Source organism: Anneissia japonica, unplaced genomic scaffold (genome assembly GCF_011630105.1).
Source record: "Anneissia japonica isolate Jap-2015-1 unplaced genomic scaffold, ASM1163010v1 scaffold212_len457575_cov179, whole genome shotgun sequence".
NCBI classification, from domain to species: Eukaryota; Metazoa; Echinodermata; class Crinoidea; order Comatulida; family Comatulidae; genus Anneissia; species Anneissia japonica.
In genome coordinates this window covers 125,864-146,817 of record NW_022758217.1, presented here as the reverse complement: position 1 = coordinate 146,817, position 20,954 = coordinate 125,864, and the positions used below count along the sequence as shown (strand labels likewise).

The 20,954-nt window shown below is 34.1% G+C and overlaps 2 protein-coding genes across 5 annotated transcripts in view; both read right to left on the bottom strand.

Annotated features, from left to right (window-relative positions):
* LOC117125223 (rab11 family-interacting protein 4-like) overlaps nucleotides 1-8,939 on the bottom strand; it is a 39,224-nt gene extending 30,285 nt beyond the window's left edge. For all 4 annotated transcript variants that reach the window (XM_033271675.1, XM_033271676.1, XM_033271677.1 and 1 more), the window contains exons 1-3: nucleotides 8,671-8,939; nucleotides 4,083-4,194; nucleotides 2,407-2,486 (exon numbers count right to left, since the gene is read on the bottom strand). In XM_033271675.1, coding sequence (XP_033127566.1) covers nucleotides 2,407-2,486; nucleotides 4,083-4,194; nucleotides 8,671-8,805 — 327 coding nt within the window. In that variant the 5' untranslated portion in view covers nucleotides 8,806-8,939. The remainder of the gene's footprint in view (nucleotides 1-2,406; nucleotides 2,487-4,082; nucleotides 4,195-8,670) is intronic.
* Nucleotides 8,940-10,352: 1,413 nt separating this feature from the next.
* On the bottom strand, nucleotides 10,353-19,616 carry LOC117125222 (leucine-rich repeat protein soc-2 homolog). The gene is made up of 7 exons (XM_033271674.1): nucleotides 19,488-19,616; nucleotides 16,853-18,033; nucleotides 15,979-16,110; nucleotides 14,932-15,066; nucleotides 14,536-14,740; nucleotides 13,704-13,805; nucleotides 10,353-12,527 (listed from the first exon to the last, which is right to left on the bottom strand). The coding sequence occupies exons 2-7, from the start codon at nucleotides 18,029-18,031 to the stop codon at nucleotides 12,385-12,387; spliced, it is 1,896 nt and encodes a 631-aa protein (XP_033127565.1). The 5' UTR covers nucleotides 18,032-18,033; nucleotides 19,488-19,616; the 3' UTR covers nucleotides 10,353-12,384.
* Nucleotides 19,617-20,954: the final 1,338 nt, after the last annotated feature.

Here is a 20,954-nt window from a genome sequence, read left to right as displayed (position 1 = left end):
GTAGAACGTTAAAGAAATAATACTGGATCCAAATATAAATAAAAAACAAATCTTTAGATTCAAAGTTTGAACCTAAAACCTTGAATAGAAGCCCCATGCATCTAGAGAATAATATATATATTATTATATAGTATTTTGATACACATTTATAAATTCTCTACTTAATATTTATTTTAGTATATAAAAGAAGTATTCAAAGCAGTGCAGAGACATTTTCCCATCTGAACTATTTTGATTAGGAAAGAAAGTTCTTGTGAAATTAGAAAATCTTCTTATATATAGCTTTAGAAAGTTGCAATCCCAATCCTATTATCAATATTTTGTCCCAGGGCTGTGATTCAAGTGTGTAAAAATTGTTCTACAGTATCATATAAAATATTAACTTGTCCCGGCCTATTGATATCCCAGGCCATTTCAAAGTTGAAAGATAGAGGGCACTATGTCGTACTGTGTGCATTGAAGTCATAAGGCCTACTCCCATAAATAAACAGGATGAATGACATCACCACAATCTGTTATTCGCCTCTAGGATCACACCCATTTATAATAACAACAGACTCTCATTAATTTGTTCTCATATATGCATATGGGTTTTTCTGATTTTATTTTGTTTGTCTCACTAGTGGAAGCAAGTGGTAGTAGAGACGCAAGACTTTAAAGCTTTAAATCTATTGTTTAGGGTCTTTATTTTGGGAATCTTTCAGAAATTAGTGAAGGTTAAAATGCATTTTCCTATGCTGAAGGCTAAGACATCAATTTATACCCCCTCATGCACAAGGGTATTGAAGTTTACTCTGGCAGTTGCCAAGGAAATGAATAGATTTTGATACACTACCAGTAAATTACATTGAATAAACTGTCAATTTGTGACGGTTCAAGCATAACACAAAGCATTTTAGTAGCTTCGTGCTCATAGAAAATGTAAATCTATATCGAAAACTAAACATTATGAATAATGTTATTTTGGTCTTGTTAAATTTTCCCACTTTTGAGCTTCAAGCGACAGCAACAACAAAATTGAAAAAATGTTGGCAATAATTTTTCACTAGATAATAATAATAATAATAATAACAATAACAATAATAATAATAATAATAATAATAATAATAATAATAATAATAATAATACTAAAACTAATAATAATAATAATAATAATAAATATGATTTCTATACTTTAATTATTTTGTTTCCCACACAAATTAAAAATTGTTATGGTTCATAGAAAGGTATTGCGATGATAATTTATGAATTATTTTAAAGAATAACATTGCATGCATATACTCATGGTCGTTCGGTGTATTAAAATATTGTTTTTGCTAAATGAGAAAGTTAAATTTCTGAGCTAGTTTTTAACTAGTTAAAAATATCTAATAATATTAGAGAAAATTATTTCTGACATGTGGAACAGTGATTTGCCTCACCATACCATGCCACATAACACCATAGCACAGCAAGACATCATTAGCAATATGATAGTGGTTCATCAGTTTTCAACATACCACAGATGTATTTCACATTCCTACTGAATCTAATTACATTAGTGACAGTCCATGAGAGAAACTACAAATGAGAAATTCTTGTATATGATGTTGCTATGAACCGCTACTTTAAACTTGAGAATATGTTGGAGTGAAGCTTGCCACCTAAACCAGAATTCTGGGGACAAAACATGTCATACTTAAAATAGCTGTACCAACTAAACACCACTCTACTTTTTAGTCTCATAAAGCAACTTAGTTTATAGAACACTATTCTGTAAGTGGCGAATCACATGTTGAGAATTTATAAAAATAAAAATACAGATATCTTCATAAATTCTTACTGTAAGGAAAGAATGGTTGTCGCAGGCCCGTAAACCTTTTTTGACAAGTTTACTGTAACTGTAGCAGTATTTTATAAACTTTGTTTATTAAAAAAACACTTTGGCGTATAGGAAATCCAATAAACCTGATTATAGGCCTGTTGCGCCATACTGGGTTTCAAGATAGCTGCATACTTAGTACAAATTTATCACAATTCTATCAAGAACTCAAGTAACTCTTGGTTCAGTGGGGAGGGGGGTGAGATCTTCTCATTCACATGATCCTACTTGGTACAGGCCTGCTCATGTTTCAATCAAACAAGTTGCGACCCATTTTATTTGTATTTTGTTATACTAAACAAAATATGGCTCCTATAAATAATACTTTCTTGACAAAAACTGTATAATTTAAAATTAAGTCCAGAACTATGAAGAAATATGATTCTAAAAGATTATGAGAAAAGATAATATAAGACAAGATGACAAAAATACATATAGCTTAGAAATGACTGATGATAAAATTATCATAATAATATTATTCATATTTCTGATCTCACACGTAGTATTGATTATAAACCAATAAATATCATTTTGGTAGAACAAACCTCATCTTCACAGTGTCCATCAATGTCCTCCAGAGTTAATGAAGTGCCAAGGCTGTTCATTGCTAGAACTTGCTTGTTACCTGCAGAAGAGATGAATGTTGTTATGACAACCAATTGCAGGGGACTTCTCTAATCTAAATAAACATCAATTAGAATGGAAGCTTCTAGTGGTTATAGTCATTTAATTTTTTACATATGGATGGGATCACATGATCATAGGCCAATGGCATCCAACATTTTAGTGATCTTCAACTGGAGTATGGGAGCTGTAATTCACTTCAATCGATTATTAATTATTTTTGCATAAAACTAACACAGCAAACAAACACGTGCTACCAAGAAACAATCAAAACTAAATACATAAAGGCAGTGATGGCTGCAGAAATTTGATTTAAAAAATTTGAATTTACATGTATGGCCATGGTACAGTACAACAGGGGTCCACGACTGAAACCCCTGGTGGTGTTAAGTGGTGCATCCCCTTGTGGCTTGGAACAATTCTGGAGTTTAGGATGGTAAAACTATGTTTTTAGATACAAACACAATATTTTTGGAATGACACAAATAGTTTCCCCTAGACACCTACAAATAGGTGGCACCAATCAGGGAGGTATACCAACACTGCCTAAAGGTAGAGCTCTGCTGTTTACCTGCATGACCTTGTTATTCAGGTAGCTTCATTAATCATTCATACCTAAGCTATTACTAGCTACCTGTTACAATTACTGAAACCATTCCAAATATTCAAAATCAATATTCTAGGGATTCAGAACCTGAACAACAGGTAAACGAGGCCTAGACACTGGCATACTATACTTTAATAACATGATTCCATGACGTGTTAATGAGTAGATTAATGTAATTAGTAGCCTGAAATTCAGAAACAGGCACATAAAAAGCTAAATTTAGTCTGATGTAACAATGAATGTATACTGGGAGTAAAACAGTCTGCAGTGTCCTGAGTCAATTGCAGTATTCCAGTACTTGCAAGTTCAAAAGAAAGATATGCCAAATTTAAATTTTGATTTGTTCATATATTTTGTTTTTCTTCCTAGAAATAATAATCTGATAATATTTTAAATATTATTGGTAGGACTGCAAGGACTTTATTGTTTGTAAATCAAAGTCTGTGAAAATGTAATCTGTATGTTCACATTACTTTGTTTAATAAGTGAGCTCATGTTGTTTTCATATTTTATCGCTTAGTTATCATTTGATATGAAATGAAAATCAAACAAATACAGCAGTTTAACATTCATTGCTGATACAACATTGTACGGGTGACTTTCTGCTACTATTGGATTTAAATGAAAAATAAAGCGTGGAAATACACCCCTCCCCAAAAGGTGCATCCTTAGGTGCTGCTCACACCTCCCTTCCCTGACCGGGAATTTGCTTAGCACTGAAATTGTACTGAATCACCTTTTTTTTTAATCCTTGAGCCCCTCCCCAACTTAACCTTCCCCACCCACCCCAACAACAGTCATTCCATGTCCATGTCAGAAAATTGTGTATTCTATCAGATATAGTCAAACATAACCTGTTGATTCTGACAGAAAATAATCTGTGCAAAGCATAGTATAAAATGTCCAGTTCACAGAGACTGCATATGCACTTTAGAAGTCCCCAACCATTTCCTTTATTAAAATTAAACGCAGATTTTGGTTATTACTTACATTTTTCTACTGCTGCCATATCATTAATTATTTGTACACCGTCGCAAAATGAGTTGAAACTGATCTGTCCACTACCTTCAGGATCCAAAAGTTGGATAAGACCAACAATCTCCTACAAAGATAAAAATAAGAGTTTTTATATTTAGTGTATACATGCTTGTTGGATGCGGGCGTATTCCTGGCACCATTCTGATTGGTCAGTTTTAAGGTTCTGACACTCCGGAAAGGTCCATAGGAGTAGGACGCAGAACGCCCGGTAGGACAGTCACGCATGAGTGATTCCGTTTTAGCGTCGTTTCATCCAACAAACTGAAAGCTCACTACTGTCGGTCCTACTAAACACCAATTAAGACTACAAGAGAGTACTTTTCTACACCCAAGATAAAATTGTGAAATAATAATTCTATAATAATAAATTGCAAAGTACTGAGCATGAAGACCTAAATTTCAAGCAGACTAAGAACACATTGACAAAATAAAGTATCTTCCAAGGGAAGCAAAGGTGCAGATTATTGTATCCTGTATAGCGAGTCATTTCGGATAGATGCCTCCATGTTAGGAATTCCTTTATCCTTGACTGAGGAATATGAATTATAATTATCAAACTTGTTCACTCTTATCAATTTCCTGGAATGTCTATACATTGGTCAAACTTTATAAAATGTAATGCAACAGTAACAGTAGATCAGGGGTGGGCATAAAAATGGGTCGGAGGGCCAAAGCGAATTTTACACCCACACCCTGGTGTTTCCAGTGCACTTCTAAAAACCTCCATGCACTGCTTTTATAAAGTTTTATTCTCAGTTTTCACGTTACTTTTCACAGATGATCGGTGTCGGCTAGGAAAAACAAGATGTTCTTCTAGCAAATGATGGTTGGCAGGTCGCACAAATAGGGTTTTTAATTCTGTCTATAGCTTGATAATCAGACAATATACTAAAGTACTTCATTACAGAGTACAATATTTGACTTTAGCAATTGACAATTTTATGTTAAAATAAAAATTAAACAGGTTATGAATATTGTTAGTCAGGAGGACAATGTAACTGAGGATTTGAGGAAATCCCAAGGAAATATACATAGCCTGGACCGGAAAAACTAAGCCAAATGAACTTGGATGAGGAAATTAGTGAGAAAAAGGGTCAATTAAAACTGTAAAATTAGAGAGTTTAAATTATGGTTAAAATATTTATGCTTCCTCTGAAAAATCATTTTTAAAAATTTTGTCTTTTAAGTTTTTAAAATTATAATAATTATTTATCTCAAAAAGAACATTTAAAAGTAGCAGATAATTTCCCAAATCTTTAAAAAATAAATAAATTACCGTATTTATTTAATGCCCGGGGCATTTATTGTAGAGAAGGGTTTTTGAGGGGCATTTACTTGTGGGCATTTTTGGTGCAAAATGGACACCTATACCTAAATTAATGCCCCTTAATTTCACTGTAAAAGTGGAACTACAACACATAATTACCGTCAAAATATTTAATTGCAAGATCATTGAGACATTATTGATCTCAACCAGGTTAGAAAAAGTATAATTCTACTGGAGTAGAACATTAATAGAATGTGTTAAGAATGATGTTGCTTCCATGGCGTTTACAGTCATTTAGGGGGAGTGTTTATTTGAGGAAAAAAAAAACACCACAGAGTATTTATTTGAGGGATTTCTTATTTCAAAATAGGCTCTAGAAAAGGCATTTATTTAATGGGAGGGGGAGGGAGGGTGTTTATTCACATAAATATGGTATATAAATAAATAAATATTAAATTCATATATTATAATGTGAATTCATGCACTAAAGAGACGTTTTTCTATGAGGCCATACACAGATATACCAAGGAGATATAAAAAATATTTTTTACATCTCCCTGGTTATACACTGCTTGAATTGTACAGAGGAAAGTGTTCAACAATACATAAGATGAACATTATACAATAAATAAGTAATGGTTCTCTTGAATACGTTGCCATACCAACATTATATTTTCTTTAATAAAAGCTGCACTTGAATAAGCTCTGTGCTATTTATATATTTGAATAAACCAATAAGCATAACCAAGCGTAATAACACAATGTACTGAATTTTTATGTTTCATATCATCAGGATACAATTAAATAACCAATTCTCAAGGATTAATGTAATGTACAAGTCAGATACAGTACGGCTATGCACAATAAATGGTATTCACTACCATTACCTCTAGAATAATTTGTACTTACTGTATATTATTAAAAGCAGCTGTTAATAATAGTATTTTTAAAATTGTTTATGGTTTTCCTTATTTGTTTTATAAGCAGGTGATCAAGATGTTAAGCCCTTACAGGCTGAAGCTGATGTGTATTTAGCAGAGGATTAGGTGTAGGCCTATTCACAGAGAATTAACCATACTGTACACTATCTGGTACAAACACTAAATCAAACACTTCAAGAATGTAATCAGATTAGAGAATTAATCAATTTGTTTACCATTTTTAAATGGAAATACTACTATGAACTAAGACAAGGAAAAATTAATTGTCATATATCCTTCATTTTCAGATAGAGAAGGGAGTAAACCTTGTTTTTTATTCATTAGGCAAAATCCATAAACAAATTTTATAAGGATCCAAACATTATCAACATTTATCATTATGATCAGAACAGTAGAATAAAGTGACTTTCATTTTAAAAGAATAAGGAAAAATAAAATTATGACATAACTATAGACTGTTATAATTGGCAATTACTACATTACTGTTGTGATTATAAAATCAGTGGATGAAAATCAAGCTTCTGATAGTTCCTCACAAGTGGGACTTATGAATCATCAGGCCTAGAATCAATACATTTATTTTGATAACAAAACTCCTCTTGCACACAGCCTGTTGTCTAAGGTCCACATATTGTGGCATGCTTTTGTTAGTTAACACATCATTAAATAATTCTTATTTGCATTTTCTCAGTGTGACTTTTAACAAAAAGACCCTGATGGACTATCTCTAACATACATCAACAACTTACGCACGATCTTTGAAAAGAGATTCTTCCCTACATAAAATTAAAGTCAGAACCTTCTACTCAATGAGTCGGGACAAAGAACAAACTTATCGCACATTTGTAAAGTAAACATACACACCTATAACAAAAGCATTGTGAATGATAAAAACATTTTTTGAGTCTTTAATTATTCTGATCAATCTTCCTTCTTAAATCTAGAATTTACAACTTAAAAATTATAATTAGTAATTGATTAGTATGATGAACAACATGCCATTCATGGTATTGTCCTGATAATAAAACTAATTTTGAGGAAAAAGAGAAGCAAAAATAGTTATTGATCGGGAAGTCAGGACACCATTACTAAAAGAGGATCCATAGTGGATACAATATTGTGCTCTTTAATACCGGTATGATAAAATGACTAAAATTGTTAGGGGGTGGGATTGACTGGCAGAGACGGATTAGGGTCGTAGCAGCCGGCAGGGAAAGCGGCCACAAGTCGATACACAGCAATTTGTATGGAGCGCCAAGCGCGCAGTACTGTATGCAAAATGTATGTTGGACAATGGGCATCAGAGTTCGATATTAAACTTTAAATGACTTCTTTACTTATTTATTCGAATTTTACTAACTTGTGTTCAGTTTGTTCTTTAGTGAATGAACATCTGTTTGTCATTGCATTTGACCTATGTTTTTCACGTTCATCACATTTTATTACATTGTAAATTTAGTATTGACAGATCCCATGTTGAAATCCGTTTGTGTCCTGAATGAAATATAAAATAAAAGTTCATTATACATAAAAATCCGAACTGATACCATATAATAAATATCAATTTAATCATATCATAATTCAATTATGTCATGTACGTACAAAAATGTTTCGATCTGTAATCAATCTGTAGACAAATCAATCTTTAATTAATCAATCAATAAATCGGTATAGCGCTACTGGTGTTCCATACATTTTGAGCGCGGCCACTTTCCCTTGTGGCCGCTACGACTTTACTCCGCAGAGTCATGACCAAGCATGAGAACAAGGCAACAAAATGAAAATTTACTATCAACTGTACAGCATGTATGGTGCCCTACCTTTTACAGTAGTTTTGGCAAGGACCACTGGAAAGTCCATCATGTCATGTTTCAATACTGTACCATTTTACTTTGTATAGCTTTCAATGAAATTTCAAGGAGAGCATTTGTTTATAAATTAATGTTTAATTATAAATTGGAAATAAACAGGATATACATTGCCTATACAGGGTACTAACTACTAAATTAGCTAGCCTATGATAGATAGACGAGCCTCTATCTACTACCTGCCGCCAACCCTTAGCTTAGTTGGTGGCCTGATGTATTGTATGGATAGGGTGCAGGCTATTACCGTTTTTAATAAACTTAAAAATCTAACGAAAACGTCCTGATTCACTGTCTAGATATTTGAGTCGATCTTTGCCTTTTTGTAAACTCAAGAAAAATCAACACAGATCCAAATATTTGGAAAAATACCGCCATACTAATATTAGGCTTTTACGAAAGAAGCTAGGCTAGACGTAGCCCCAGTCTACATCCTCCTCATCATCACACTCTTTCCTACCACTTACCTTGTGTCTAGCTTCTCCGAAATGCTCCTTGGCTATGACACAGAAATGATCAGCATTGATGCTTCCGCGACCATCAACATCAAAGGCCTCAAAAACAATTTTCAACTGTTCTAAAATGTCAGCACAGTCTACCATGACAACTATGGGGTATATGGAATTATAAAATATTTGGTTTAACTACAAAACAACAGCATTTTATGTATTGCTTTTCCACGAAATGATCTTTCCCCGCACACTCCAGTCAAGACTTCTGGTTGTCGACGACTCAATGTTTATGTTTGCCACGCTTGGTTGATTGATTTAAATATATGAATATTCAATATCGAAGTGGCTACGTCACATAAAAACAAATACAGTACAGGTACACTGTCTGTGTAGTGAATCATAGAGATAGAGCTATTTTATACCTGCATGATTGAATCAAGCAGTTCGTTTTTTGGAGTGTGCATAATTATTATTTAGTAATATATTGATTAAACGGCAAGCTACTTTCATTCATAAACGTGTATTTCTTTCATTGTAAATAGTATAATACAAAAAAAAAGTAATCAATAATAGCAATAGTATTTAAAACTAAAATAACTATTGCCTACATTTTCAAAATAAGCCTACTGTATTTACAGATGCTTTACAAAATCTGATTGCAGAAATTTATGATTATACTATAAAAGGTAGTATTTAAACTCCTGTTAACTTGACCACGAAATTTATTCTTATTTTTCAAATGAAAATACAGTAATAACGTATTGAACTGGCCTAGGGGCCTAAGTCTATAAGCAGTTCAATATTCCTTTGGTTTGCTAAAAGTATGTAGATTTATTAGACTTCACAATAAAACCCATTCTTTGGGACACCGCAAATCACTATTAAGGGGGGACACTGCTATTAAAGGGACTGTGCACATTTCTGAGTGTTAACTTACAAATTGAAACCAGAAAGTAGTAGTCATTCTTAAGCTTTGCATATACCTTTAAATTTCTGGCAGCAATTTTAAGGATTTTTGTAGTAAAATATCTGTTAATAAGTGGAAGAATTTGTAATTTTTCAGTCTATGACTTGATAATGAGAGTGACTGAGCGATAAGGCAGGGACACCGCTAATTACAGCCTTAACATCAGCACTGGTCAAGCAGGATTTGGTTGGTAGAACAAAATCTTCTTTGATAAGTGAGGTGCAGTGTACACACCTGGCTTGTGTGCACATTGATGAATCTACTGCATCCTTCTGAAGAGTAGGGGGTTACTAGCTGTGCATTTTAGCCCGTCCTTGTGGAATGATGTCAACATGTGCCCTCCCTACGACTGCTACAGCAGTCACAAACCACTCCCATAGCATTAAGCACAATGCAAATCTTTTAAATGACCAATTGCTCTTTTCAAAGGATGCAATCCTAGGTGCACACAATGAGTTCTGTGTAGTAGTCTTTGGGTTTTTCTTCCGTATTTCATGTAAATACCGCTGCTGTTCAAGTCACTTGGTTCGCTCAGTAAGGCTATTTATCCACCAGTGAGTTATAATGAAATTCTTGTTCTACATGGATTACAAAAACACAATGAAAGGTAAGTATTTATGCACTCAATGCGTGCCATACCAAACTTAAATCAAGAACATCCTGGATCCCTGGTGGTGCTGTCAAAAAGGCAGTAATAAGCAACTTTTTAATAACAAGTCTGGGACACAAGTAACCAATGAATCTCCACAAATATATTTTATTTATTTCATTCATCAAAGAAATCAAATAATATTTAGAAATACAAATCATATTACATTATTAATGGAATGTTTATTAGGAATTGCAGTATTACTTCTGCTGGTGATAATGTTGTGTGACTTACAGGTGTGTTTTTCTCTGAAAACTAGTAAAAATTTACCTATATTCATCAGTTGGTATTTGAAGTTCTAATTATCTTTAAAAACATTTTCAGTTTTTTTTTTTAATTCCCCTCTCATTAACTCAGTTCAATGATTTAAGCAATATGAATTTGACTGCAACAAAAGTCAAGACTATTTTTATACCTCGTTTTGCAAACCTGCCTCTCACAGATGATTCCAATTTGAATGATAAGAAATTTAATTTTTAGTCTGTTAGTTCACTTGCTGGCAAAATAAAAAACTTATATTTGAGGCTCAGTGTACACAATTTGGCTCATATGCACTCAAAACAACCCAGTACATCTTTCAAGAAAAGTAGGGAGTTACCCTGGTGTACTGGTCCATGCAGCCCCTGCTGTGGACAGAGATAGCTGGTACAGGTTTACCGGGGAGCTCAGACACAAAGATACCGTGAGGGGAGTAGCAAGTTATTGTACGAGCTGGTCCACACCTAAAGTGCTTTTGTGACTTCCGTATAAAGTGCTATATAAATTCAACTACATTACATTATATAACTTGGTATTTGATTGATTGATCGAACGAGGTATAAAAAGTTTGTGTCATGACATATACAGAAATTAGTAGTTAAGATGTCTTCCCCAGTTTTTCTGATTATAAAATAAATATCACTTCTTTAAGACTATATAAAATATTCAAAATTCATACAAAATCACTGTATATAAAAATAAGGTTTGCTGCGGCAGTGGAGAGTTCAAACATTAAAAATATACTGAATTACAACATTGCTTTTAACACAGCTACAAGCTGTTAATTCAAACCCTGAATAAATCTACTTTACATCCTATTTCTAAGTAGAGTGTAGGAAAATAGCCACCGATGACAAAACTACTAGAAAATAGGCTATATCATTGGGGTAATAAATATGTCTAAGTCATATCTGCAAGTAATATCTACATATTAGTTTTACATCTGCATGAGATATTCACATATCAATTATGTAATTATGTAAGGCAAGCTGAACTGAAACGTAAATGAATATCGTAGTTTAAAATATATTTAGATACTAAAATATCTCAAATAGATATTTTAATTAAAAACTAAGATAAACTGTATTTCCCATTATGCAAGGGTTTGGCCAAAGAAAAAACAGTTGATGTGTTAGGTAGTCTTCGCCGCACGACTTTAACCTTAACGGATAACGTCATAATTTATTCATTGTGTTGTGGAGTATGTGAATTTCAGGATTTTACGTGCTCGATGTACATTAGTTACAGGTTTGCGCATGAGTATTTCGATTTGTTTACAAAAAAGGGAAGAACTATCTCGTTGCATGTTGTGTACTAACGTTTAAGTGAAGGTTAACGTTGTGCAGCGAAAACTACCTATTAAGTTAATTTTCTCCTTTTTTCTATACGGCCTAGGCCTAAGCCTACAATTAATTTATTGAATGTGATTGTTGTCATTTTTTGTACTAATCCCTGTGGAAGAACAGTAGATTTCCTACTGAACAGGTTCCCCAGTAGAAAGACTAAAGACCCTTATTTAAAAATATATATATACCATCAATTATAAAATGTAGAAAAACCTCAAAAACTAATCAAAATACAGAATAACTCAAATAAAAGAATCATAACTTCCAATGAAACACAAACCAAAACAATTTACAAACATCCTTAAATCGATAACCAGCCAATTTAAAGTCAAAGGTCAATGCAATGAAATTTGAACTGTCAGTTAATACGCAAAGAAGATATAGAGCATATCATTCTAATTTTCAATTGAAAGCTAAAAATTTACCTTTACATATTACACAATTACAAATTTTATTTTAAGTACTTCAGCATCACAGATGGTATATCTTTAAGGTAAAATTATATCGGGTTATTCCGCATCCTCAAACTGGCCTGGTTGATTATCATTGAACAAAGTCCGTCCTAGTTGCAAGCACATGGGGTGGTCTTCTGCCGGAATGAAAAAGAAACGGCTCGGTTCCGGATTAGGATACACATAATTATACTCGCGTTCTAAAAAAAAGGTACAAGGAATCAATACAAGACATTAAATCTGTAGAATTATTATTCATTATTTACCTCATACATAGATTCTAGGCATCTGATTGGTTAAGAAGTGGGTGTTGTTGAAATTGAGGATATGAGCAAAGAGCTAGCCCAGACACACTCTTTGATCGCCTACTGTAGGCATAGGCTAGTGTTTAGGCCTCTAGGCTAGGCTATGAAGTAAGTACTTTTTTAGGCCTTGTAGAACATATGTATGAGGTATACAAAACAAATATTGACTGCTCTATATTTGGGGAACGGTGAAGTCTATTGCCCCTCGGTGATGTGGAGACTGTAGTATATCTTCCCCCACGAAGATAGGCTACAGTCTGCCCTCGAGTAGATAGGCTACGGTCTCCGCATCACCTCGGGGCAATAGTTTCACCATTCCCCTCTCGAGCAGTCAATATTTGTATGCGAGAGAGAATACACATTATATAAAACATAAAGGAAAGGAAAAAAATAGAAATGATTAGCACACCACCCAGGACCTAAAAATACACCATTTTATAAAGCTATATCCAGACTTCACATTTGGTTTGATAAAAGACATGTGACATGCCTAAATATGGTCATGATGACATCACATATCATGACCATATATAGGCACATCATGACTTAATATGGGGACACAACAGTTTTTTGGCAAATATAATCTCATAGTCTGGACAGGGCTTAACACACTTAATTAGATCCTCTCATTTGATTGGTCAATTAAATATCATTGGTTATTTACAGCATTCAATGGCAAAATAATCACATTATTTATATTGCACCACTCTTCACTAAAATTTAGTTTCATTTCCATATATTTTTTCCATTACATGCTGATAGGCATTTTTAATCAGTAGAATTATTATTCACTATGTGAATAATAATTCATGACCATTTGAATGGTGGCATTAATACCATTGGTTATTTACACAATTCAATGGCAAAATAATTTTTGTTTCATTTCCATATCTTTCTTTGCATTACATGCTGACAGGCATTTTTATCCAGAAAATTAAATCCTGGCTATGAAATGAAATGACATCACTGCAAAATTAATTTTGCCCTAGGTTGGCATATTATTTCATAAAATATCAAGTGACAAGGATCTAATTTAAGTGTATTATAAAAAAATATGTTTATGCTCCTTACCATATGGACCAGTATCTAACTCATCCTCCCAGTTTTCTGGTTCTGCATTGTTGTCACAAATTATTACATTACTTGGAGCCCCTTCAACTTCATTATCATCACCTGAAAGCATCAATAAAGAAATGCATACTACAAAAATATGGGTTATCTGGTGTAAGATATTTCTACCTAGGATCAGAAACTTACAAATTACATTGGTTCATTCTGCATCCTCAAACTGGCCTGGTTGATTATCAGAGACCGAAGTATGTTTAAGGTCCCAAAACACAGCATACATACTGTACTTAAATATGTGCGACATGTCTGTCTGTGGGGCAACAAATGTACTTGTGGGACAACAAATGTATTTGTGGGACAACAAATGTGTTTGTGGGACAACAATGTGTTTGTGGGACAAAAAATGTGTTGTGGGACAACAAATGTATATGTGGGACAACAATGTGTTTGTGGGACAACAAATGTATATGTGGGACAACAATGTGTTTGTGGGACAACAAATGTATATTTGGGACAACAAATGTGTTGTGGGACAACAAATGTGTCTGTGGGACAACAAATGTATATGTGGGACAACAAATGTGTTTGTGGGACAACAAATGTGTTCGTGGTACAACAAATGTGTCTGTGGGACAAAAAAAGTGTCTGTGGGAAAAGAAATGTGTTTGTGGGACAACAAATGTGTTTGTGGGGAAACAAACGTGTTTGTGGGACAACAAATGTGTTTGTAAGACAAGCACATGTTTCTGGCTCAGTTCTGATTGGTCACTTGTTAAACTTGATTGACATTCCAGAAAGGTTAAAAGAAAAACAAAAAGGTGAAGCATTATTTTACCACATTTTTCTTCTTCTTCATCATATTCATCTTCATCCTCTTCTTCGTAACTATCACTATTTTCCCTATATTTGCTGTATTGTGTACTCTTTCGCCACATCGCCATTCCCTGCCTCACAGCATGTTCCAGAGCGTGTGTATTCCATTCTGCTTCCTCCTGGACTTCCTCCTCAACTTCTTTAGTTTCATCATGTGAAAAAGAAACCTGGAAATTAAAAAAAAATAAATAAATATTAAAAATTAACAATAATAATCAACATTTGAAGTTGAAATAAGTCTTTCCTATTACTATTATCATCACCACCACCATTGCCACAACCACTATTAGACCATCATCATGTAAATCAATCAATCAATCGATCGATAATCGTATTAGCAAAAAAATAATCACCAAACCTCCTCAATAACTGGTTCAAAATGATCTGCTCGTTTCTTTCCTCTCCAATTGTTTGAAAAGTCTGGGTTACGTTCTGCATACTTATTCCCACGAAATATTTTTGGAATATCATTAATGGACATTTTCATACAGTTCTGAGAAAAAAAAATTAAAAATGTGAGAAAGAACAATTACATCAGCTACTCAAGAATTTTGCCTTATTATGTATGAATAGTGGCGGGGTCAGCAGGGACCCAGGGATGCCCATCAGGAAACTCTGGAAAAATGCAATCATTTTGTTAGGAAATAATGATATGAAAAAGTATTTTTACATTCTGATAGTGCTACTTTAAGGCATCTAGAGGTGCCTTTTCTAAAAATTTGCTCATCTCAGCTGTAATCATAGTTGTTCGTATTTTATCTTAAACAATTTTTGCAATGTCTGTACACAACAGCCAGCCTGAACATAACCCAAATCACTCAAAGCCCACCACTGCCATCAAAGTTTGAAGATAGCTGTACCCAACATGCATACATAGGCATCCAGTCAGAAAAAAAGGGATTGATGTCACAGTAGTGAGTATTGGAAATGATCAGCATGAAAATGTGTTAATTTTCTCCAAAGATAGAAAAATCACATTCATGGTTTGGAATTATTTTTTCAATATACTGTAGGTTAATGTCAGAAGATGTTTGGCATGGTGGGAACGGTTTGGTTTTCCAACCTCAAGGCCAGGGTTCAATCTCTCCCTGTGCCTGTGAGCAAGTCACTATATCTACATTGCTTAGGTATACTCAGCTCTACACTTCATGCTAAGAAACTCGGAACAATTTCAAGCATTAAGAGCCATAGTGGCTCCCAAAGACATAAGCCTCACGCTGCATTGTACGACGGTCATACAACCGTCTGTCGACGAATTTAAATCCACCTCCTGTGAGCACTTTTTGTGGCAGTGTGAACAGATCGTCATTAAAAATGACCTGTTGTGTGGGCATCGTGGCTTTACGTTCTCCATGGAAAAATGTCGGCCGATGACAATTCTATAGGTTACTATCAATCAATTTACCTCATCAATATCTAGGCCAATTAGCTTGTTCATCACTTTCAGACAAGTAGGAATTGAAGTGAGTTTATTGCAGAACAAGTCTAAGTACATCAGGTCGGTTAGCTTGTCAAACGACACTGGAAGTTCTGTAATCTAAAATTTTTGAAAGTTGTATAAATATTAATCATTGTTATTGTTATGCAAATCATGATACAATATTTCAATATTTAAAAACAAACTTAATAAAATGTTTGCAAAATTATAAAGCTGTTTCATAAACATTCATGAATATATAAATGTATGATTTAGATTTATAAACTAACTTTATACATAAGAACATAAAAAAAAAAAAAAACAAAGTAAAAATAAATGAGCAATAACCAGAACATCTGAGATAATGTATATAGTTAAACTTTGCCTACTTTGAACAATTTCTAAGTCAAACTTATTTTATATGCCAAATTGTTGTGTTTGCAAGTCGAATTTTACCTAAGTCGAACAAATTTTCAATGGCATATTGGATTCGACTTTGGCAAGTTCAACTATACACAGATTTAGAGTTGTGTTTTGTGATTGTTACATGATGCAGGTAGAAACATATGATATACAGGTATGTATAGGACAAATGAAATAAATCTGTATCTGAAAGGAATATTGAGGCTAAATACTAGTTTACAAGTGATACAGAATAACTTAATTATTGTTATTTTTATAACTGAAGAAGAAAAGAATAATTATATCTACTTAAAATATCTATTTGTGAGTAAAGTCCACCAATCAAGGGCAGATAAATGGGACCCACAGTATTATGAGAAATACAGAAAAAAAATGTACTGTCTCTGAATGCAAGAGTGGTGTTATAAATAAAGAGATTTTGGATATTAAATTACAATACCTCATTATTATCCAGCCTAAGTTCTCTCAGAGCTTGAAGCTCTCCAAAATCGTTTGGTAAATACTCTAAATGATTCTGAGAGAGTAAACACTTCCTTAACTTTCTTAATTTACTAAAACTCTTTGGCAAAACATGAATCATATTCTGACACAGATCAACTTCCTCCAAACTGCAGAGGCTTCCAAAATCATCGGGTAAACAATTCAACCGGTTCTCGTCAAGATGCAGTTCTGTTAAGGAAACAAGATTGCCAAAGCCCTCTGACAGCTCAGGGATCCAGTTGCCATTCTGAAATCCCCGGCGTTCCAGCTGTCCTATGACACTACCCAAGTGCACATACTCTAGGTTGACAAGTCTTCCAAATGATGAAGGCAGCTTTGTAATGGAATTACCTGCAAAATCAAACCGCTGCAGGGAGACACTAACTTCTCCAAAGTTGTCAGGAAAAGGATTCCCTTGTAACCAATTATCTCGCATCAACAATATTGTTATCTTTGGAAGCATTGCAAACCATTCTGGTAAAATACATATATGGTTTGAATTTGCATAAAACCTCTCAAGAATCGGTGCAGACTTAAACGAATCAGGTAGTATATTGATCTTATTGTCTGAAATGTCTATGTAATTCAGACTGGCTAAGGTGCCAAACTCTGATGGCAAGCATTTGATTTCATTATTTGAAATGTTTAAAACTGTTAAATTCTCAAGATCACAAAGTCCATCCGGTAGTTTTTGAATCTTGTTGTAGCAAGCTTCTAGAATTCTCAAATTCTTCATATGACCAATTTCAGCTGGCAGTGATGTTAATAAGTTTTCGTCAACAACTATTTTCTTTAAAGACACTAAACAGCATATAGAAGGATTCAGCTCAACCAATTGATTTCCAATCAGTTGAAGATCCTCCAGATTCACTAAATGTTTAAAGGAATCAGGAAGTATAACGAGCTTGTTTTCATTTGCATGCAGAATTTTTAATCTGGTTAAATTTTCAAAAAAATCTGGAAGACTTTCAAAAAGATTTCCAGAGATTCTCAGATCTTCTAGCAGCCTAGAATTCTCAACATCAATTTGCAAGATCGTCAAATCTTTAAATTCTAGATCCAACTTTATCACAGAAGAACCATTCAATTTCTGTATCGTCTTTTTCTGCACTTCCATTTCAACTGTGCAACACTCCATTTCTGTAACATTGGAAACATGAAAATATAGGCTTAGATTATTACATTTGTTTAAAATCTGCCCATTACTAAATTAAAAAATTAGCTTTAAAATTACAGTTTTCCATACTGTAGCTACAGTATTAGCTCCCTAGGCCTGTCTGTGCCAGGGACCCTCCTGCCATTGTTGCCTTCCTATTTTGTAAATATATTTTCAGTACTGACCAAATAATTACTGTATAATTTTAGGCATAGCCAGTCAAATGTTGTATTGCCTTCACCAAAGAGTGAATATAAAAAATGAAGCTTTTCTTATAAAGGAGCATCTAACTGTAATACCTAAACTCACTGTTCATTTACTTAAGCAAGATAATACTTTATTTATCTATTTTTGTAATTTATATTTTTGTCATTTTGTATAGTTTTGTATTGCAAACAGGGCCCAGTGTTGATCTGGGCCTCAACTAGTTGAGATGAAATTGCTACAAAATTTATACAATCAATTTAAGAAATTACATATCATATTTCAAGTACCATTCAGTTAAATTACCCACTTTGAATTAATGCCCTATAAGTCTTTATGATCACGCAATTAACACATTTTGATGGTTATTATGTCCCAGACTGTATAGTAAGGCCAGCGAGGGGAATATAACCTCCGTGCAAAAAATAGGCCTAGAAATTTGTCCATGCATTTCGGAAAATAAGGGCTGATTTCCACACAGATTTTGCCAAAAATTAAGCTTTGACCAAATCTTAATATATAACCAATGCAATTATGCAGCATTTACGATTGCGCGCACCTAGTTTCCTAACAATTTTCCCTGAAAATTTGAGCTGATGTTCTGATATATTTTTTATAATATATACATCATACATATCTCAAAAATCAGCTCAAATTTAATATATATTTTGTTGAAAACCTAATTTTCGGCAAAATCTGTGCGGAAATCGGCCCTTTTTTTCCCCAAATGTGCGGATCGATTTCTAGGGCAAATTTTTGCTTGGAGGATATATTCCCAGCGCAGGCCTTACTACTACTACTACTAGGCGCCTATATATACAGTCTGGTTCTCAACAATAAAGTAGGCCTAAGCCTAGCCTACTAGGCCTAGGTCACGGGCCTATCTAGAGTGTATTTTCAATAAGAAAGCCTAGGCCTAAGCCTAGACTGGAGTTATAGTTAACTTAAGGGTAGGGTGGAGTACTGAGGTGCATTATTAGCGCCAAATCGTGTTATTATGCGGGATGGAAAAAATAGCTAAAGGTAAGAATGATCACTTCCTGCAAACCCACTACACTAGGCCTAACCTACCTAGGCTAGGCCTACCTACCTACACAGTACCAAATCGTTCCTACTAGGCCTAGGCTAGGGCTAGCCTAGGCGTAGACGCGCCGTCTAAAGAATTCTAAAAACGCAGTATAGGCCATAGTGTAGTTTTGCTTTCATATGAAACTTCAGTTTACTTAGCACTTACATATTTGCTTAGCCTCCTTTCTCTTCACATTCTGTCATAACATGACATGTGCATGCATGCGTAAATCCGTAATCACACCATCGGCTTTTCAAATTGTTCAACCAAACCAACCAAGGGAAATGAATTTTTTTTCTGAATGCAATATCGCGTCAGTTTACAGCATTACATGACAATTTGCGTCAACTAATGCTAATTCGCGTCAACTAACGCCCGGCCATCAACACAGAACTAATTCGCAGTATTTCTACAATGTATACTATATATAATTCTGTATGTTCTCCTATTTGGATGTTGTTGAATAAATTTGATTATTCATAATTATTTTTTTTAGGTTTAGTAGACGCTGGATTATAAAATCATTTTTAAAGTACAAGAATGGTACCGTAAATGCTCGATAAGCGCCGCTCTCGAATAAACGCCGCTGCTTTAATCGAAAGTAGGCCTACCGTATATTACCCTGTGTGTAATAAAACACCTAGAAACAGGGTTATACAATTGTATGCAGTGTTCAAATTACGATTGCGCGCACCTAGTTTCCTAACAATTTTTCCTGCAAATTTGAGCTGATGTTCTGATATATTTTTTATGATATATACATATCCATTTTCACAAAAAAAAATAAATGCCTCTCGAATAAATGCCTCCCTCAAAAACCTTCCCAAACCATACTGTAAAGTTTTTTAACTGCACGGAGTATCTCAAAAATCAGCTCAAATTTAATATATATTTTGTTCAAAACCTAATTTTCGGCAAAGATCTATGCGGAAATCGGCCCTTTTATTTTCCCAAATGTGCGGATCGATTTCTAGGGCAAATTTTTGTTTGGAGGATATATTCCCAGCGCAGGCCTTACTACTACTACTACATAGGCGCCTATATATAGAGTCTGGTTCTCGACAATAATGTAGGCCTAGGCCTACTCACGGGCCTATCTAGAGTGTATTTTCAATAAGAATGCCTAGGCCTAAGCCTAGACTAGAGTTATAGTTAACTTAAGGGTAGGGTGGAGTACTGAGGTGCATTATACAATTGTATGCAGTGTTAAAATGAACAAATAACACAATGAAGACACAAGCATTTCTTTACAAACGTTTGTTAACGATTAAGGACCATGACAGGCCCATCTAACTACGGGAATAAGTGGACGGTAACATAACGGGCATGGAAAACGTCACCCAAATAGTTTTTTTTATAAGCGCTGCTATCGAATTCTACAATGAAGCCTCTAAAAATGTTATAAGCGCCGCGGCGCTTTTTCGAGCATTTACGGTAATTACTAAGAATGATCATGCTTCACATGATTTCTTGAATAGATTTTCTAACTTTTCAGACTTGCTAACTTCAATATAGAAAATATTATGAAGTACTGGTAAACATACAGTATGTTTTCAACGTGACCTACATTTTGAACATACGTTAGCCTATAAACTAATTTATTAACATAGGCCTACACCATTAGCGGTGGCA

What these genes read in the sequence shown, in the direction of transcription:
- LOC117125222 (XM_033271674.1), bottom strand. Translation starts at nt 18,031, where the DNA reads ATGGAGTGTTGCACAGTTGAAATGGAAGTGCAGAAAAAGACGATACAG. An exon ending in TTGAACCAGTTATTGAGGAG is followed by an intron (nt 14,741 to 14,931) that starts GTTTGGTGATTA and finishes TTTAATTTCCAG; the next exon opens with GTTTCTTTTTCACATGATGA. An exon ending in GTTAGATACTGGTCCATATG is followed by an intron (nt 12,528 to 13,703) that starts GTAAGGAGCATA and finishes CCTTTTTTTTAG; the next exon opens with AACGCGAGTATAATTATGTG.